This window comes from Paramisgurnus dabryanus, chromosome 24 (assembly GCF_030506205.2).
Source record: "Paramisgurnus dabryanus chromosome 24, PD_genome_1.1, whole genome shotgun sequence".
In the NCBI taxonomy this organism is placed as follows: Eukaryota; Metazoa; Chordata; class Actinopteri; order Cypriniformes; family Cobitidae; genus Paramisgurnus; species Paramisgurnus dabryanus.
In genome coordinates, this window is record NC_133360.1 from 26,148,088 (window position 1) to 26,170,366 (window position 22,279).

The 22,279-nt window shown below is 34.4% G+C and overlaps 2 protein-coding genes across 4 annotated transcripts in view; one reads left to right on the forward strand and one right to left on the reverse strand.

Moving 5' to 3' along the window:
- Positions 1-6,993, forward strand: part of pvalb7 (parvalbumin 7) — a 48,170-nt gene extending 41,177 nt beyond the window's left edge. For 2 of the 3 annotated variants that reach the window (XM_065259672.2, XM_065259671.1), the window contains exons 2-5: positions 4,382-4,450; positions 5,118-5,250; positions 5,707-5,816; positions 6,553-6,993. In XM_065259672.2, the coding sequence (XP_065115744.1) occupies positions 4,390-4,450; positions 5,118-5,250; positions 5,707-5,816; positions 6,553-6,578 (330 nt within the window). In that variant the 5' untranslated portion in view covers positions 4,382-4,389 and the 3' untranslated portion in view covers positions 6,579-6,993. Of the gene's footprint in view, positions 1-4,371; positions 4,451-5,117; positions 5,251-5,706; positions 5,817-6,552 lie in introns of all 3 variants that reach the window. The other variant, XM_065259673.1, reaches the window with a different exon arrangement.
- On the reverse strand, positions 6,830-20,413 carry baiap2l2b (BAR/IMD domain containing adaptor protein 2 like 2b). Its single transcript, XM_065259669.1, has 14 exons — positions 20,360-20,413; positions 19,096-19,171; positions 18,783-18,869; positions 16,980-17,041; positions 16,614-16,685; positions 16,390-16,479; positions 14,603-14,734; positions 14,373-14,477; positions 11,746-11,827; positions 10,914-11,121; positions 10,629-10,691; positions 10,184-10,553; positions 10,057-10,103; positions 6,830-9,470 (listed from the first exon to the last, which is right to left on the reverse strand). Exons 1-14 carry the CDS (start codon positions 20,411-20,413, stop codon positions 9,395-9,397), a joined length of 1,524 nt encoding a protein of 507 aa, XP_065115741.1. The 3' UTR covers positions 6,830-9,394.
- Between the last annotated feature and the right edge of the window lie 1,866 nt (positions 20,414-22,279).

Genomic DNA, 22,279 nt, shown 5'->3' on the forward strand with positions numbered 1-22,279 from the left:
ACAGTAAGTTACTGCCAGATAGTTGCCAGTAATACCCATTAATACTGTAATTTCTACAGAATTTGTTTACAGTGTAGCATTGTGTGCACGGTAAAAAAAATAGCTGTAATTATGCAGCTGGTTGCCGGTAACTTACTGTACAAGATAAAGAGTGAAAATGTTTCCTGTTCATTTAACGTTGAACAAACTGTTGCCAGTAAATAACATAAATGTAAAATCTTACTGCCAGATAGTTGCCAGTAATACTGTAATTTCTACAGAATTTGATTACAGTGCAGCATTGTGTGCACGGTAAAAAAAAATAGCTGTAATTATGCAGCTGGTTGCCAGTAATTTACTGTAGAAGATAAAGAGTGAAAATGTTTCCTGTTCATTTAACTTTGAACAAGCTGTTGCCAGTAAATAACATAAATGTAAAATCTACAGTAAGTTACTGCCAGATAGTTGCCAGTAATACTGTAATTTCTACAGATTTTTTTTACAGTGTAGCATTGTGTGCACGGTAAAAAAATAGCTGTAATTATGCAGCTGGTTGCCAGTAATTTACTGTAGAAGATAAAGAGTGAAAATGTTTCCTGTTCATTTAACTTTGAACAAACTGTTGCCTGTAAAAAACATAAATGTAAAATCTACAGTAAGTTACTGGCAACCAGCTACCCAGTAATACTGTAATTTCTACAGAATTTTTTTACAGTGTGACCTTAAACATCTTTAAATGTCTGTAGAAAGCATGAAATGCTTAGAAATATTTTTTTTTGACAGTCATTTGCATAAAACTGACATCTTGATATGTAGCTGTATAGTAAATTTCTTTATTTAGTTCTAGAGGCATGCACTATTTCTCAATTACATTTTCCTTGGCAGTGCTGCCACGTCTGCTTAAATATTTCAGAGTAATTTACAGTGTTGCATGAAGATTGTCAACACACTCTTAAAAATAAAGGTGCTTTACGGTGCCAAAGAATAAACATTTTGGGCTAAACGGTTCCATAAAGAAACTTTAACATTTGAAGAAGCATTTTGTTTCGAAAAGGTTCTTTAAGGAACCAAAAATGGTTCTTCAGATTATAAAAGGCAAGAAAGTAGTGGTACTTTTAGGGACCTTTGACTGAATGATTCTTTGAGGAACCAAAAATGATTCTTGGCTGGCATTGCTGCTTTATTTTTAAAGGTGCAGTGTGTACATTTTAGCAGCATCTAGTGGTGAGGTTGCAAATTGGAACCAACGGCTTAGTTCACTGCTCACCCCTTGCTTTTGAAACACATAGAGAATCTACAGTAGCCACCACCGGACACATTTTTTTACTAAGTTGTCATTGCTGGAGACAACTTAAAATTCTAAAACGAAATTCAGCTTTTTTTCTTGAGCATGGATGTCTTTTTTATGTGTCACTTCGTGTCAATTTCTATAAATAGTTATTCGTGTTGTGGCACGACTTGATTTTTCTTGTCATTTTATTTTAAGCTGTGCCACGGACACGAAAAACTATTTATAGAAATTTGTGCTGAGGACACGAAAATACATTCCTGCTCAAGGCATGAAAAAATCTAAATTTTTCGTGTCATGGACATGAATAAATTAATCAAATTTTTATAACACGACTTGCCGTGAGATCACGTTGGTCTGACAGGGTCACGCCTGATACACTTCAAATATCACTTCACTTTATAATCTGTGATCTCATTCTCACACACGCATAGTCTGAACTACAGAAGGATAGTGTTTCTTAAGAGAGCAAATACATTCTTCTCAGAAGCCTTTTTGCCCACCCCACAAACACTTGGACGAAACATAACTCACTTAAATAGACAAACATACACAGCTGTCATGCATGCCACCTTTTGCGATGTACAAATGCTGTAAAGTTATTTACGGTCGAGGAACTCTCGCCATCGTAAGAGATGAGAGCAATCAAATTTGCCGTCTTGGCAGGGTACCTGATTTTTTCTGTCAGTGTTCATTACAGATGCTTGGACGCTAATGGATCTAATGCAACTTGATACAACAGAAAAGGATTTGTTTAGCATCAACAGCAATAGACTTTAATTGCCGTTTGGATATTAAGTAGCATTTGATAAATAAAACTCCATACTCCATAATACAAATGTAGCACATGTTACAGTTAGAATCAAATTATTCACTTTTTTAACAGTTTTAAGAACAATTAAAGTTTGCAATTATGCATTGATAACAATCTGTATAATGCCAAAACTGTGTAGGTATACTCAAGTCATTACTGTAAATAGATAAATAACTTTAATTTCAATTATGTGACAAATTCATTGACGCGGTATATTTCATAATTTCAAAAGTTGCTAAATCTAGGAACATTTTGCAGAAGTACTTTTTTGCAAAAAAATTGAAATGGCAAACACCCAAAATGGCCGACTAAATTCGACTTAATTTAGTTTAAATGTTCAAATTACATGACCATGAGTTTTTGGCTTAAAGGAAAACACCACCATTTTTCAATATTTTACTATGTTCTTACCTCAAATAGATGAATGAATACATACCAATCTTTTATCATTGTGTGCACTTAATCTTTGTACAGCACGTCGTGAATGTGTTAGCATTTAGCCTAGCCCCATTCATTCCTTAGGATCCAAACAGGGATGAATTTAGAAGCCACCAAACACTTCCATGTTTTCCCTATTTGAAGACTGTTACATGAGTAGTTACACGAGTAAGTATGGTGGCACAAAATAAAACGTGGCGATTTTTAAGCGGATAAAAAATGAAAACTATATTGTATGGAGGAAAAAGCATTTAGGTTGCAGCACTTCGACCTCGGGCGCAGTAATATGACGGAAGTTTGAGCGAGAGGGGGAGTATTTATTTTGTGCCACTATACTTACTCGAGTAACTACTCATGTAACAATCTTTAAAATAGGGAAAACATGGAAGTGTTTGGTGACTTCTAAACTCATCCCAGTTTGGCTCCTAAGGAATGAATGAGGCTAGGCTAAATGCTAACACATTCACGACACACTGTACAAAGATTAAGTGTACACATTGAAAAAAGATAAGTATGTATTAATTCGTCTAAGTTGAGGTAAAAACACAGTAAAATATTGTAAAACGGTGGTGTTTGCCTTTAAGATGACTACATAAAAACAGACTTAAGCTTGGAGTATAGTCTGTTTTTATCATGTACGCAAACGTACGCACACAGTCAAATGTGCGCCCAAAGTATAGTTTATTTGTACGTATGCACATGCGCATTGCGACAAAATGCAATGGATTTCCTGGACTGCATACTACATTTTCTTGTAGGCCCATTTGCGACCTATGCATACAATGTACGTGCACGCACAGTTCTGAGGACGAAAATTGCGTCACACGCAGTGTACACTGACCCTCTCACGTACCTGTAAATAATGGACTATACTTCAGTCTTTATAGTCGAACAAAAGCACACCCGCATCCAAAAGATCGTGGCTTTCATTTCCAAATAAAAGCATTCACTGATAATCTAATAAAAATGGATGGCTTGAATGCATTCTCAAGTTCTTTGGTACACATTTGTCTGTCACATGTATAAATGTTAATGGTTAAAACAAACAAACAAACAAACAAACAAACAAAAAGTACCGTATGAAATGTTTAGATAAAGGTATCATTAGAAATCTCAGGAGTTGAAGATCAAGATTTCTATCTAAGCATATAAACACAGGAACCCACCGTAAAATGAGCACTGTATTATAGACACAACCGTAAAATGCTGTAATACGGTGGTTTGCTACCATTGTGAAAGGAAAAGACCCATTCTGTCTTAATCAGTGTTGGGGTAACGCATTACAAGTAACGTGCATTATGTAATAATATTATTTTTTCCGAAGTAACAAGACAAGTAATGCATTACTTTATAATTGTACACATTAATATTTGAGTTACTTTTTTTAAGTAATGCTAGTTACTTTTCAGTTTAATTAATTAGTTGTAAAAAAAATGTACTGCATTAAACTAAACATATTAACATAGAATTACACACACTATGCGTGAACAGTTTTAGTCAGAAATGGAGATGGCAGACCAGAGCTTGACATTTTTGCGATGGAAATATGCAATTTCTGAAGGCAGAACTTCTCAGTCATAAAAAACACCTGCTAAGTAAGAAAAAGTAACTCAAAAGTAACTTAAAAGTAACTTAAAAGTAACTTAAAAGTAACATAAGCATTACTTTCCATGAAAAGTAACTAAGTGACGCAATTTGGGGAGTAACTTAATATTGTAATGCATTACTTTTAAAAGTAACTTTCCCCAACACTGGTCAGAATCTGCTTAAAGCCTGCTGAGAAATCCCACACATATTTTGGCATCTTTTCCGTTTATATCAATCATTAACACCTAATAATCCTCTTTGTCCGGCTCCTACAGCTATCAAGATGGCCATGAAGAACCTGTTGAAGGAAGACAATATCAAGAAAGCCCTTGATCAATTCAAAGGTATGTTTTTTAACTCTCAAGGGTGAACAAAGCTACAATTCGTAATTTTTCCCTCTCTATCGCCATCTCTGTTTGAAACGTAAAATTACAGGTTAACTTTACGTATTTAAAGGTGGGGTGCATGATTTTTGAAAAACACTTTGGAAAAGAATGTCCAGATTCTATTGGGGTAGGATCGTGTTTGTTTAGGTGATTTGATTGTCAATATTGGCTTTCAGAGATCATGCACCCCACCTTTAAGTATGCTGATGTCATTTCTCATGAAATGTTACAAATAGGTTTTTTAAGCAACAAAGGTTATGGATTGCAGATTTAAAGAACTGTTCTGGGTGCATGTTGTCGATTGCCATTGCAAAAAAAACGAATAAATCACATTTACACAAATGCATTTTCAATGGTCGGCTAACATTGTCTTACATTTCAAAAGTCTATGCGGCAAGGAATTCTAGATGGATTAGAAATAAGTTTACATTATTATGCAATTCGTTCACACTCTCTTTAACTTAATAGATGAGGTTTCGTAAATAAAAAAAATGTTCATAGTATAATGTTTCAGTGCAATGGCTCTCCCTATAAACTTGCATTGCAGATTCATTGCTGTGCACAGAATTCTTCTTACTTTTCACTAAATAAGTGATTAACGTTAAAGCTTTGTTTTATTAAACAGCTGCTGACAGCTTCGACCATAAGAAGTTTTTCGATGTGGTGGGGCTGAAAGCTTTGTCTGCTGAGAACGTGAAGTTGGTCTTTCAAGCTCTGGACGTGGACGCCAGCGGCTTCATCGAGGAGGAGGAGCTAAAGTGAGAGGCACACACATCAGGCAACATGTTGTTTTATGTTTGTGCCAACTCTATTTTAAGTATAATTAGCCTTTTCCATCCACATGAAATTCTTCGGCGATTTATAAATTTGTTTTATTTTTGTGACACTTGCCTAGTGTCTCATTTTATCTTTTATTACCACCTCCTTTTGCCTCAAGGACACAAAGGATTCTCGCCTGGATAGATTTGCTTAATATATCTCACCTGGCAGCAGCCTTTGCACCCCTATTATTTATTATCAGCACTTGACTGTCTATCATTGGTCAACAGAATGCCAGGGTTGCCAGATTGTGCCGTCAATTACCTTTTGTACAGTAAACCTTACAAATTTGTTCCTGGCATAGTATTTCATAAACCATTTATGTAGCTGAACATTAAAATATGAATAGGTTGCCAGATTGAGGTTCATCCCACATCTTGGTGTTTCCTTCTTAGGTTTGTGCTGAAGGGTTTTGCTGCAGATGGCAGAGATCTTACCGATAAGGAGACCAAAGCATTCCTCACTGCTGCCGACAAGGATGGAGATGGGAAGATTGGCATAGATGGTAAGAGAAATAAATAGCACACTAAAGGAAATAGTTCAGACAAAAATAAAAAAAGTCTCATTATTTTTACAAGCTTAATTTATGTGCTATCTGGAACTTGAACAAATAATTAGCTGAATACCCGAGTAGATTTTTTTAATAAGGATAAAATGGACACAGATTCCCAGTTTGGACTAAAAGCACCATTTAGTATCATAAAAATATTACAAATGGCTGTATAGCTAATGCCATATGATAATTTATGTGAGAAACACAATATTTAAAGGGACAGTTCACCCAAAAATGAAAATTATGTCGTCATTTACTCACCCTCAAGTTGTTACAGACCTGTAAAAATTTATTAAACACAAATGAAGATATTTGGGGCAATATTTGAAACCAATGCATTTATGAGCACCATTGACTTCCATAGTATTGGTTTTTCCTGCTATGTAAGTCAATGGTGCTCCTGTTTTCTGCTTGTATACAAATATCTTCATTTGTGTTGAGCAGAACAAAGAAATGTATACAGGTTTTACTACTTGAGGCATTAATTTTCCTCCCTTTAAATCATTAAAGGGACACTCCACTTTAAAAAAAAAATTGGTCATTTTCCAGAGTTAAACATTGTGTACTAAGTCCGATGGAAATTAAAAGTTGTGATTTGATGAAAATGAGCATATTTGTTCCTTTAATATTTTTTTGTGAAAAAATTGTTACTGGAAATAGATTTTTCATTTATCCTTTTCTCTTTCAGAGTTTGCAGCTTTGGTGCACGAGTAAAACATTGATATCTGGCAACCCTTCAAACCACTACTCTCCTGTGAATAACTACAGCCAATCGTAGTGTACGTCTCTACACATCACGCCACGAGCCAGGAGCAAAATCCACTTCCCTTAACCACATTTATTTATTTAACGTTTCTTTTTTTATATACAAACTCTGTACCCGTAAACCGTTTTACCAAAATAACCACAACAGACCTGTAGATCCCGTCCTGCTTTGACCTCTTCTTATTGTTCATGTGTTTACGTTTTCTTCTCCGTATCTCGCTCTGTTTGTTACTCTTTCCCTGTTACGCTCCTCCCCTGTGATAGAGCCACCGAACACGGTGAATTCAAGAAAAGAAGGACGAGACGAAATGAGAGAAAAATATTCAAGAGAGATATGAAATAAAGCCATGCGTTGAGAAAAATACTGCAGTTTCCATTTATTTGGATTGTTTTATTTTTGTTTTTAAGCTAAAACTTAAAGCTGAAGTCATTTTTAGTGTCAACAAGCTGATTTGCAAAAATTATGATTGTTCTTTCTCAGGCTTCATAAACACTCCCCCCATCTGCCACAGGTTAGACAAAATGAAAAGAAAAAAAAAAAACATTTTAAGATGTAAAAAATTAGACACTAGAGCAAAATCGCACAAATTACATATATATATATAATTGTTTTTAATAAGCATACACAAACTCAAAGCTTTTGTAAAATGTGTGTTGAGCTTATAAAAAAACACACCCTAAACAGATTATAGCATCCATTAAAGGGCACCTATTATGCAAAATTCACTTTTACAAGATGTTTGGATATAAATGTGTATTGGCAGTGTGTAAACACAACCACCCTACAATGAAAAAAATCCACCTGCTCCTTCTTTTTTAATCCCCATTAAATCAAAGCAGTCTCATTAGACATGCCGTTTTGATTTTCTTGTCAATGTGAGGTCACATTGATAAAGCCCCGCCCACTTAAAGTCCTGCACTACCATAGTTTCCACCCTCAGTACTCTTTTCACTAGATACTGTTGTCTCTGACTGCATTAATCACATCTATTTTAAATGAAAACGCTCATTGTCTGTTTATAAGGAAGTGGGGAGCTGTAGCTCATTTGCATTTAAAGGTACAGACATTAAAACGGACATGCTAGAATAAATGATCTGTGGGGTATTTTGAGCTGAAACTTCAAAGACACATTCTGGGCAAACCTTATTAGAAATTACATATATTACATCTTGTGAAAAGGCCATAATAGGTGCCCTTAAAAACACAAAATACCCATACAGATGCACACACAAACAAAAACACAGTAATTCGATCTACCACCATCACAACTAAATTACGATTTTAAAGGAATCAGGAATTGGTCAAAGAAATGTATGGTATTGGTATTGCATAAATCTGTGAACTCTTTCCCCGCCGTTTTTTTTTTTTTTTTTTAAGTTGCCAGCCAGCTCCAGCATTTTTTATGATTTTCACAAAAGTTTAATGCCTTCCAGAAAATGTTGTTTTTTTTCAATATATAAACATACAATATATCAAATGAAAGAACAGACCCTCTGCGTTCTCTTTTTATCACCTCTTAAATATTGGCAGCAAAAAGCAAAAAGCTGAGATAATTGCATTTTTGAAAGACTTTTGTTAGATATCAGATTCAGAACGATGATCAAAACATACACAGAGTTTGAACTTTTTAACCTAAAGGAATGCTTCCGGTTTTTATAAGTTGGGTAAGAGCGCCACCTGGTGGATAATAGCAGAAATAAAGATTGCCGGAAAAACTCGTCATTGGCAATGGGGGGAAAACGGCAAATAAGGGAGAATAAAATAAAATCTGATGCTGCACAAAAACTAACAATGCATCAAAGCCAATGTTGTTACTGATCTTTGACATGCCCAAGACTGTAATAAAAGGTAAAAAAAACATCCACAATTACTTTTTTACTGAACCTCTAAGGTGACACTGAAGTAAAAAAAATCTAAAGTTTAGTTTCATGTGCTCACGTGCAGAATTTTTTTTTAAAGTTTAGTTTTTCGCGTGTGCACGTGAATGTATTGCATGAAAACTAAACTTTTTAATAAAAATCTGCACATGAAGGTTTCGCGTGAGCACATGAAACTAAACTTTAGATTTTTTTATTCCAATGTCACCTTGGGGGCTCGGTAAAAAAGTAATTGTAGACAGAATTTTTTTGGAAGTGAAAGTTTTAAAAAATAAAGTTTAGTTTTGCATGCGCACGTGAAACTATCGCATGCGCACGCGAAACTAAACTTTTTTTTTTTGCTCCATGTCCCCTTAGGAGCTCTGTAGTTTTTATATTGAAAATCAGTCATTTTGTGTATTGTTTCCTCAAATCAGTGACATTATTTATGAACTTCTCAATTAAAGAGATAAAATCCTGGAGTTTTTTGTAAACATTTAGTAGTTCTGATCAGGTCTGAGGTTGATTAACAGATTTATGCAAAGAAAATTGAAAATTTTTACAGCAGTTTAATTTACCAAAAGGGTAGTAAACTTGCCCAAAGTGTATTGTTGATTTTTTTTGAAAAATTTCAAAGCATTTTCCCAAAATATGTGTCAATATAAGATTTGTCACCAAAAATCATTCCATTTGCTAAAGCACAGAGAAAGTTATGGCCAAATTAAGACTCAAAAACAAGGCACCCCATATTGGATGAAAACGTCCCCAACAGTACATAAGGTCTGTTAAAAATTTAGTTTTAAAATTTAAAGAAATATCTTTTCATACTCTATACTGCCTGCCGTACAGATTTTGACATTTAGTACAGACCCTGAGCCTGTCAGAGTTCAGGATTGCTATGGTAACCGTCAGTGAATCCGTGGTGAGGATCTGTCATTGGTGACTGTGGGGCGGAGCTTCACGGTGGCAAAGGGATTCGATCCTCTGGTAGAAGAAAGAGGACATATACCATTAAGATAATATTTAAATATTATATATCATTCTTTTTTTCATTATGGCAATGGAATTTTTTCTAATTCATTTATTGAAAATTGATGCAGAAATGTAAGAAGTCTTTAATTTCTTAATTTCTTTCTCATTTGATTTTAGGTTTAAACATTAATTAAAATAATTATTAAAGGTGCACTGTGTAGATTATTAGCAGCATCTAGCTGTGACATTGTGAATTGCAACCAACAGCTCATCCCTCCCTTTCGAAACGCATTGAAGCTACGGGAGAAGCTACGGGAGAAGCTACGGTAGCTGGCACAGGACAAACATGTAATCGTCTCAAACAACGTAGTGACGAAACACGCTTCCATTTAGGGCTACTGTAAAAACATGGCGTCGACTTTCATGTAAGTGCATCTGCGGTGTATAGAGATAGAAACGACTTATACTAAGGTAATAAAAACAATACAGTTCATTATATAAACTGATAATATGGTTATGCACATTATATTGCAAGAGATCCTTCTAAAAGTTACACAATGCACCTTTAAAGGAGAAAAGCCAAAACATAATGTAGTACCTGGGAAAAAGTGGATGCTCTTGTGGTTGTATATGAGCTGCTGGCCTCTGCAGACAAAAAAACATACAAACCATTGTAACAAGCTCCCAAAACGAAACTTTCTATGATTAATTCTGATTTATTTTACCTCAGTGCTTGATTCCACCTTTCGCTCGGGTAAAGGGGAATTTGGAAGGGGCGGGGCTGGAGGCGAGAGTTCATAACTTTTATGCTCAACTTTGCTTTCAAAATGAGACTCTGCCCTCCTGTCGGGGAGTGGCGATATTGGGCGAATGTCAGTCGATGCGCGTCGTTGCGGCGCGGCCGGGGTCGGTATCTCATTGTAGGTCTTCTGATTGGTTTTTACTTCGTTGTTGGGCAGTGGAGAGACCGGACGCAGATCAACCGAAGCTTTACGCATAGTCGTGATGTCGCTATTGCTTTTAACTTCTGAAGTTTCTGATTGGCTGGTTGGCTCCAGGAGGTTGTTCATGCTGTGGCTTTTGTGCGACGCCCCACTGAAAATGATTAGATTGTTAGTATCAAAACGTGTTCGTGTAATATTGAACAGTTGAAGAGATGCTCAAATTTACCTTGAACCCAAAGGTAAAAAATCATCAGTGGCAGCCACGTAGGCAGAAGGAAACCAGCCTTGACTAAATAGAAATAAAAAACTAAAATAAAAAAACTATACCACAATACAAAAATGTACATTTATGCATTTATTTTTAATGCATTCAAGCTATACAGTTTTATCAGTATTTGGGATTTGAACCCATGGCCTTTTGCGCTGCTTAAAGCATCTGCCAAATGCATGTAAAATGTAAACAAGCTTTAGTTCCCGTGACTTCAGCCATAATACTACTGGTGGCTCTCACCGAAGGCTCGAGTCATGACGTCCGTACAGCCAGCCATTCCTGGGTTCTGGTATGAGTACAGTCAGCATGTCGCCACGGGAAAACGGCAGCAGGACTGGATTTGATGAAGGAGGATGAGATGCTATGGCCCTCATGGAGCGGCCACCACCCAGACCCAAAGACTCACCCACAGAGCTGGAGCGAGACCGGCTGGGCAGAGGAGACGGGGCTGTGAAGAAAAATATATGCAATGATAAAGAAGAAATTTAAACTGATTCTCTAAATCACTAGTTCGCAGTGACTCCAAACATCAAAGGATCACTTTTGGAGAGTAATAGCTAAAGGGGACATTTCAGAAGACTTTTTAAAGATGTCAAATAAATCGTTGGTTTCCACAGAGTACGCATGTGAAGTTTTAGCTCAAAATATTATATAGATAATTTATTATAGCATGTTAAAATTTCGTTTGTGGGTGTGTCCTTAAAATGCAAATGAGCTGATCTCTGCATTAAATGGCAGTGCTGTGGTTGGACAGATTAAGGGTCAGTTTTATCTCCTTCTGACATCACAAGGATAGCCAAATTTCTTTCTTTTTTTCACATGCTTGAAGAGAATGGTTTACCTTAATTAAGTTACTAGGTTGATCTTTTTCACATTTTCTCTAGGTTGATAAAAGCACTGGGGACCCGATTATAGCACTTAATCATGAAAAAGTCACATTTTCATGATATGTCCCCTAAAGTGAATAAAAGGTGGTTAAGTTTCTTATCATTACAAATTTAATATAGCCAACTTTGAAAATGTTGCTGTGTGAATCAGAGGGCGTATGAGGGTATAAATTGAGTCTCCAGACCTCTAGAGGGAACTCTGCCAAGCGGCTCATGCGACATTGCTCGATCTCCAGTCTGAAGAAAAGAGCCTAAAGAACTCCTTAACTGCAAGACAACAAAAGTGACCTAAGTTTATTTAAGTTTACTTTACAGATGAATGCATATTTTATACTTTGTATGTATTGCATGTTTACACTTGCATAAATGCATGCATAACGCCCTTTTTAACCGTTTCTAAAATGCAGGTAAAACATTAATATTGTGTTGTTAAAATATGAATATATATATATATATATATATATATATATATATGTAAGGGATAATGTAGAGGCAGCCGGTAGTTATTGGGAAATAAGCCCCGACAGTGTGATCAGGACCCGACGCGAAGCGGAGGGTCTTGTATCACACTGAAGGGGCTTATTTCCCAATAACTACCGGCTGCCTCTACATTATCCCGCTTATTACACGGCTACTTGCCACATAAGAAAATAAACTGGACATGAATATGAATTTGAAACATTTTATTGGCATATTTGTTTTAAATTAACATTTTTATCCTTCCGCGAAACTTTGCACAGATGCATAAAATGATCGTAATACCTTATTAAGATCCTCTGCTTCATACTTGTCTGTCTCCATTTTTTCCTCTTTAACCAGTCTTTGAGAAGTTTTAATGCCCATTCTGTATATTTTTTGTGTGTTGGCTTCGTAGCTGTCATGCTCTATTTTGTCAAGTTCAGTCTCAGTAAGCTCTCTGTGTCTTGTCGTGGTTGTCGAGTGTTTGTCACAAGATGGCGCCAAACAGACAGTAATCTTTATTGATCTTTATTGGCGCGGAGCGATTTTACTGGTTCAAGTAGTCCGGCTATGCGTTATTATTTTGGAGCGGTTATTGGAGCGGAAAAGAACGAACCTGCAAATGTCTCAACTGACCAATCAGAATCAAGCATTCCAGAGAGCCGTGTAATAAATATGAATATCTCATTTATTTTTTATTATCTTACTACAGATATTTGTGGTTGTTGTAATATTATACATTTTTTCTTTAGTTTGTACACTGAAAAAAAATATTCATTCAATTTACTACATTTTTTAAGGTAAGTGGTTGCAATCAGTTTATTTAAGCAACATTTAAACAAATAAAAAAAAAAAGCTTAAATAAATTGATATAAAAATTTGTAAAAAAAAAATTCAGTGTACAAACTTAAAAAAAAAAAGATTACAACAACCACAGATCTCAATAGTAAGAAAAAAAAAGAAAAACATGCAACGTATCAACATTTGGGCACAGAGATTTTTTTATTAACTATTTATATGTTTAGCTAAAATATTTCTTTCAATGTTTCAACTAACAAATATATATATATATATATATATATATATATATATATATATATATATATATATATTTATTTTCCCCCAAAATTATAAGATACTACATTTATATAAAGAATTTTATATAACTACACTGAAAAAAAGATTAATTCAATTTACTAAATAATTTTTCAGTGTAGTTATATACATTTCTTTTTAGTAGCATGTAGTATCTTATAATTTTTTTGGGAAAAAAATATATATTTTTTTTAATTATAAGATTTTAAATTTCAATTATTGGTTGTTGTAATCTTATACATTTTTTCTTTAATTTGTACACTGAACATTTATTTAAATTGTGCAAATAAATAAACAAACAAATATCAGGTTTCTTACTTGACACAAGGAAATTGCTTATACAAATTAACAATTTATCAATGAAACACTTCTATTTGCTCACTCTATGAAGGTACAAAAGTTGTCACTGGGTTGGTACATTTCCAAAAAGTAAAATTTTGTAGCTAAAATGTGCATTTTGGTACCTCTAAGGTACACATTGGTACCATAATGGTACTTTAAAGGTACATACACTGAAAAAAATTATTCATTCAATTTACTCATTTTTTTAAGGTAAGTGGTTGCAATCAATTTATTTAAGCTACATTTAAACAAAAAAATAAAAAATAGAAAAAAATAAAAAACTTTTGTTTTAATGTAGCTTAAATAAATTGACTGCAACCACTTACCTTAAAAGAAATGAGTAAATTGAATGAATCATTTTTTTCTGTGTATCTGTACCTAAATGGTACATATTAGGACCTTTTTAAAAGGAACCTTTTGTGAGTGCATGTAATAAATATCCATAATAAATAAATACCCTAACATTTTTGTCTTAATCCAAACAACTTTCAATAAATAAATCAAGTCCGGTCCTGTTTCACTTCAAAATATGGATTGTGAATGGCTTTTCACTTTGGCATGATGTCATGATTCATTCAATTTACTCATTTTTTTTAAGGTAAGTGGTTACAATCCATTTATTTAAGCTACATTTAAACAAACAATAAATGTAGCTTAAATAAATTGATTGCAACCACTTATCTTAAAAATTGAGTAATTGAATGAATAATTTTTTTCAGTGTAAGAAATAATACAACTTCTTAATTCATCCACCAGTCGAATTGCTGTGCGGTGTGTCACAATTTAAAGTGAAATCCCCACCTTTACCCATTTAAGTACAACATTTTAAAAAATGTCAGAAATGCCTCTGCGTCTGGACCAGAAATATTATGGATTGATGATTAATTACAGTTCATTCCCATCATGCCAATGTCACCTGAGACACTTGATCTGACGGAGTGGGCGTTCGAGGTCTGGAGCTTCTGGTCTCGCTGACTCTCTCTTTCCAGCCATCGGCTCTCTGCTGTAGAGATACCCCTGTCTGTCAACACATGGGAAATAAAGGTGTACTCATGCATTGGCCTGATAAGGTTCGGTAAGTACTGAAGTAGGTTGCACATGTCTGACCGCACACTGTTAATGAACTTCTGCAGCAGGCAGCTGTACCTTGTTGATAAGAAACAGTAGAGACTGTGTGAGTCCGCAGTGTTTCTCGGCCAGGAAACGATACCTTCTCTCTTCCTCTTTAAGAATTTCCTGCTGGCTTTGTCTCAGGTATTGCATGTACTCGCTACCCTCCTGCATTGAGTGTGAAACCCATAAACACAAGTGTTCAGACCCTAGAGAGCTGCTTGACTGAATGCTGTCTACATGGGCAGCATCCTATCTGAACCTTATATATAAGTGACTGAATGGATACGCTCCTTATGGGCAAAACACTGTTAATAATCACATAACATACATCACACAGATTTGATTATTGTTCACAGTCCATTCATTCATGAAAAATGGTAATAAAATAATGAAAAAGAATAGAGACAAACAAGTTTTAGGTAAAATAATGATTTTTTTTATTAGATTATTAACTATTAGTTCTACTAAAACCTTTATTTTACTTGATAAAATTTAAAAAAAATTAATTTAAAAAAAAAGAATAAAATGTTGATTGTGCTGTTTGCAATGCATTCTGGGATATATTATATGTTCGTTGCAATGCATTCTGGGATATATTGTATAATGTTTTTGCAATGCATTCTGAAATATATTGTATTATGTTTTTGCAATGCATTCTGGGATATATTGTATGTTTGTTGCAATGCATTCTGGGATATATTGTATGTTTGTTGCAATGCATTCTGGGATATATGTTTGTTTGTTGCAATGCCTTCTGGGATATATTATATGTTTGTTGCAATTCATTCTGGGATATATTGTATGTTTGTTGCAATGCATTCTGGGATATATTGTATAATGTTTTTGCAATGCATTCTGGGATATATTCTATGTCTGTTGCAATGCATTCTGGGATATATTGTATGTTTGTTGCAATGCATTCTGGAATATATTGTAAAATGTTTGTTGTAATGCATTCTGGCATATTTTGTAGAATGCTGTTTGCAATTCATTCTGGGATATATTGTATGTTTGTTGCAATGCATTCTGGGATATATTGTATAATGTTTTTGCAATGCATTCTGGGATATATTGTATGTTTGTTGCAATGCATTCTGGGATATATTATATGTTTGTTGCAATGCATTCTGGGATATATTGTATAATGTTTGTTGCATTGCATTCTGGGATATATTGTATGTTTGCTGCAATGCATTCTGGGATATATTGCATGTTTGTTGCAATGCATTCTTGGATATATTGTATGTTTTTCGCAATGCATTCTGGGATATATTGTTTGTTTATCGCAATGCATTCTGGGATATATTGTATTTTTGTCGCAATGCATTCTGGGATATATTGTATGTTTGTCGCAATGAACTCTGGGATATATTATATGTTTGTTGCAATGCATTCTGATATATATGTATAATGTTTTTGCAATGCATTCTGAAATATATTGTATAATGTTTTTGCAATGCATTCTGGGATATATTGCATGTTTGTTGCAATGCATTTTGGGATATATTGTATGTTTGTTGCAATGCATTCTGGGATATATTGTTTGTTTGTTGCAATGCATTCTGGGATATATTGTATGTTTGTTGCAATGCATTCTGGGATATATTGTATGTTTCTGCAATGCATTCTGGGATATATTGTATGTTTGTTGCAATGCATTCTGGGATATATTGTATGTTTGTCGCAATGCATAATGGGATATATTCCCGTACAGCATCAGCAAAAGATGCTATAAAGAAACACTGAAGGCAGTTGCCAATAAAATTACTGACATTGTAAAATAACATCATACAACAAATGCACAGATGTTTTGATCTTACCAGCGAGTCTCTGAATGCTCCACGTCTCAGCTGCCTCTCCAGAACTGCAGCCTGATTTCTTACCTCCAGTTCATAGACTCTACGGCTTCCCTACACACACACACACACACACACACACAGCTTATATAAGCTCTACAATACTTGCTTTACAATTACTGTATATACTGTATATACACACACCCCTATTCTCAATATATTTAAAGCCTGCACTGGTCCACTCTCACCTCAATGTACTCCTCATCCAGCTTCACATTCTTGTCCATTGCCTGCAGAACCTCCACATGGAACCAACAAAACTGAAACAAAACCATTTGTCCAACATTTTGTTTAAATTCAGTTCTATTTGTAAAGCATTTTTTACAGCATACATTGTTGAACTTGAGATAGATAAAAGCTTTGAAAAGCTTTGACTTATAAGAAATAAAGAATGAGTTGAGATGGGTGTTTTTGTAGTCCAGCTTGTGTTGTTACTCAATCTGGTAAATATTTCTTTAACCATCAAACTAGTCCTGCTGAGACATTGCCAACTACAGCTATCAATATGTAAATTCAGGAACATAAAGATCTTATTAGAGAAGACGTGAACTCACCACACCCTCCACCTCAGCTGTCAGCTTGCGCTGGGTCTCTGATATCTGAATCAGCACATCACCTGAAGACAAACAAATACTTTCATTCAATCAATCATTATGAATACTTATTTATTATCCGCAGATATGATAAACAGTAAAGGATGTTACTACTGTACATGGGATCATTCGCAGCCTGTTATGATTGGTAATCACTGTATTTAATGAAAGATCATTCAATCCAGTTCAGTTCAATTTAATTAAAATGTATTTAATATATAGTGCTTTTTATAATTTTGCAAAGCAGCTTCACAGAAAATATATATGAATAATAATAAAAAAAATTATTTAAAGTCGCCTTTTTTAAAAAACACTCAAGGTCACCGTACAACAGTAATAACAAAACAATTATAATCCAATAGTTACAAAGCAATACAATTTAAACCAACAGTACAGTAAAAATTAGCTTTGAGATGAGATTTAAATATTGATATTACAGAGTTCAGAAGGAAGTGAGTTCCAGAGCTAGGTTGCAGAGTAAATAAAGGCTCTATAACCCATAGTTACAAGACAAACAGAGGGAACAATTAAAGGTGCAGTGTGTAGATTTTAGCCATCTAGTGGTGAGGTTGCGAATTGCAACCAATGGCTCAGTCCACAGCTCACCCCTCACACATAGAAAAGCTACGGTACCCACCACAGAACAAACATATACGGCCCTATTTTAACGATCTAAGCGCATGGTCTAAAGCGCACCACGCACAGTCTAAATGGGCGTGTCGGTATCCACTTTTGCTGATTTAAATGGTTTGAGCGCCTAGCGCACAGTCTAAAAGTGTTGTTCCACTTCTCCTAATGAGTAATGGATGTGTTTTAGGCGTAACGTGCAATAAACCAATGAGAGTCTCATCTCCCATCCCCTTTAAAAGCCAGTTGCACTCGCGCCTTGATAATTCCCCATTTGGATGGCAGAATTTGTAAGCTGAATGTAAAACAATTATAATTTTATACTTCATATGGAAAATAATGAGAAGCCTATGTAGCTGTTGCAAGACAGGTGTAATATGATGGAGGGGATAATGTGGGCAGAAGAATTTTGAACCAAATATATATTACCAAAGACTCTTTTCACATTAGCAATACTTGTCTGAAGGTTTGCAATATGAGAAAATTCATTGTATGTAATTGTATAATAAAATGTTATATGTTAAAATATGTCTTAAATTATTACCAGATTATATAAGGGTACTCAAATGTTCATATGTTCAGAAAACGTGTTTTTTTTCATGGTATCATGTCCAAATCTCAAAAATACTATCGTCTGTGTCAACTTTCATATGTGCATAGTAATCGTGGTGTACTGCACTGGGGTGAATCAATGAATTTAGAGGGGTGAAAGAATGACACCGTTCATCTATAATTTAAATGTGAACGCTGACATCGTAACTCGACCTCACACAGACGCACACACACACACACACCTGTCTTACTGCACCTGCTCAACAGTTTCTAATGGATGTTAATTACATTATAATAACATGCGAAATGAACACCAAAGCTATTTAACCAAAGCTATCAGATACGTTACAATTTTTTAGCTTTTACACCAATGCCAGAACATGCACTTTGAAAGAAAAGCCGAATCTTGTGTTTTACAGTAGATGTGAGAAAGCATCTGCCATTGGTCACGGTTCAAAGAAACATCTACTGTATGAAGCATAAACAATCTCTGATGAAGCCAGAAAAGACAGATCAACCGGGTGGACATCTTGCCACGCAATCTGTCTGTTTAGACACACAGAACACAAGACATTTAAATCTTACCGAGCGATTTGGATGATAAAGTGTTGAGCGCTTGCTCGCCCATCTTAGCAAGAAAACTGAAGTAGGCCTCACTCGTCTGAGCCAGGGCTTTAAATATACAAACACATATACAAGAATATATCACGAAATAGTTCAGAAAGAAAAGTACAAGGTGTTTTAACTGGTTTAAGCTGGTCTCCCTGTCTGACCAAGTTAGTGTTTAGCTGGACCAGACGGGGATGCCGGCTTACCACTTTTATCACATTTTTTATATATTTAACCACCTACATTTTACTTCTTTGAAAACCAAATATGAAACTGCACATACACTCACCTTGAAAAGCTTTCATGTAGCTGTTCCCCAAAATAACTAGCTTTTGTAAGCCGGGGTTAAACTCATCCACGAGATTCTGTATAAGCCAAAACAATATATATATATATATTGGGATGGGAAAAGATTAATTGCGATTAATCGCATACAAAATAAAAGTGATTTTTGGCATAATATATGAGTGTGTGCTATGTGTAATTATTATGTACATATAAATACACACACACAAACACACATGTGTGTATTTAAGAAACATTTAAATGTGTATATATATTTATTTTAATATATTCTATATTATATATAAATTAAAATATACACAATAATTACACACAGTACACACACATAAAAAATAACTTTTATTTTGCATGCGATTAATCACGATATTATTCATATATAAATTTTGAAATAAATATATGTCGCGATTAATCTTTTCCCAGCCCAGAATTGTTTTAAATACATATATATATATTTTAAATATATATATATACATATTTTTTTTTTATTCAATATATGTATGTTTGTGGTTAGATACACATAATAATTACACACAGTACACACATATATATTATGCAAAAAGCACTTTTATTTTGTATGCGATTAATCGCGATTAATCTTTGCCCAGCACTAGTGTACTTTTAAAATAAATAAATGAATGGACATTAAATGTTTAAATATATAAACTATATTTATTTTAAAAAATCTGAAATAAATATATGTCGCGATTAATATTTTCCCAGCCCAGATACATATAAAATACATACAAAATATATATAAATACATATATTTTATATATATATATATATATATATATATATATATATATATATATATATATATTAAAAAAATTCTGAAATAAATATATGTATGTGTGTGTTGTCAAATATACATAATAATTACACACAGTACACACACATATATTATGCATTTTTATTTTGTATGCGATTAATCGCGATTAATCTTTGCCCAGCACTAGTGTACTTTGAAAATAAATAAATGAATGGACATTAAATATTTATTATTGTGGTATATTTAACTGGTTTAACCCTTTGCTAACGTAAAACTAGCACAGTAATAATTTTCCTAGAACAACGGTCCAATAAATTTAGGAAAATTGTAGTAACTTAGTCAGTCATACAGAAACACCTGACCGCAGAAAGTCGTGATTAACCATTATAAAGCACTCCAGCAACCCGTGAAATTCATTTGCATAATTTATAAGCATTCTCATTAAGCCATTACAGCTAAAATTGAGAAATACAAGACTCACATTGTAAACACTCAGGGTTGATCTATGTAAAATGTCACTGTTAGCAGCAGCCATCCCGTTTCTGTCGAAAAAAAAAACGATTAAAGGTACAGTACACACATTACAGACGAAAAACACAATTAAAGGTTCAGTACACACATTACAGACAAATAAAACTTTGTTGACAATACTCTAAATATTATAAGATTTAGTGGATGTGAGGTAGGATGACATACCTGTGATTGTGAAAGTTTTTCAGCTGTAGTTATTTCGCGGCGCGTGCTGCTGAGGTACCAAACACAATATGAGTGTATGATGACACACACTCTCCTTATGTCTGTATTGGGTCTCTATTAGTGACTCTTATAGGGCGAGTGAGGCTGAGAGAGAGAGCCCACATTCGATACGGCCCGGGGTTTTGAATTATTTACTCGTCTCATGACATGATGTGAAGGAGAAGGGCGTCTGTCTGACAGGCGGGCAGTAGATACACACTTTAACTGAGAGAACAGATGTAAGAGTAATGCTTAAGGTGGTTACACAGCTGACCTGCAGTATTGAGACACTCATTGGTTTCTATTACAGATTTGCGGTTTTGCAATGTTTTCCAAATGTCGATAAAAACTATTGTTAGAGCATTTCCGCTAACCGATGTTATGTGATGTTTGTATGCATCATCACGAGTTCATGACAATGTATCGTTGCATCAATATTTTGAACACAGCACTATTCCAGAGGTCAGTCGCTATAGACGGTTTCATCGGACGCACGTGCCGTAACGTAATACGCGTCTGGTCTGAACTTTACTTCCGGTTTCAGTTTTTTTAATGATCTGACTAGTTGCTAAACTGAACTCTTGAACAAATACCTCGTAGAAAATAACAAATGTACTAAGTAGTCGTGTTGTTTATCTTAAATAAACTATGTTTAAAGTACTTTTTTGTAATTTATTCTTAGCGGAGTTTGCCGGAATTTACGTGTTGACCACGAAAAGCCACTTGTTTAAGTTGTTACTGATGAAACTTTCTATAGCCAGACAGATAAACAAGCACAGACCAGAAGTTTACTTTGGGCCAGGCGCGTAATTACGGCATGCAGTGAAACTGTCTATGATATTGTATTTACCGCACTAGCCATTATTTATTATCGTTTGTATTTACTGTTAATTTATGGCACAAACGTTACTTTGTGTGGTGGTCTAATAAAAGGGCACCTATGGTCCGATTCATGTTTTTACATTTCCTTTGGTGTGTAAGTGTGTATTAGTTCATGTTAATGATATGCAAGAGGTACAAACCCCAAAGTAAACGATGACGCGAGTTATCGTCTCCAACGTAAATCTCTTTTCTTGGACTACAACAAACACTCGGATTGTAGGCAACATTGTAGGCAATTTACTTCCTGGGATTAGTGATGTAATAAAGTAAAATGACAAGATTTTTTTAATGAAAACTTGGGACATTTCCTAATTCAATGATCAAAATATCATTAAAATGTTATTTGTTTTTATCTATGAATTAAAAAAATGGGGACAAAACCTTTTTTGAATGTTTTCATCTTTTTATTGTTGTGGGCTTACTGCAAAAAATAAGTATTTTTGTCTTGTTTTCAGTAGCTTACAAATATCTAAAAATTCTTAAATCAAGATGCATTTTCTGCAAAATCACCTAAGAAAAAAAAACTATAGCTTTAAAACATATCAAATTTAGGTGAATTTTTGCCCAAAACAAGCAAAAAAAATCTGCCAGTGGGTTTAGAAATACACTGCAAAAAAAATTTTTTCAAGAAAAAAAAATCCTAGTATTTTTTGTCTTGTTTTCAGGAAAAATATCTAAAAATTCTTAAATAAAGATGCTTTTTCTTAATGATCAAAAGGACCCAAGAAAATAAGTCAAGTTTTTAGACCAAAAATATCAAATTTAAGTGATTTTTGCATAAAAC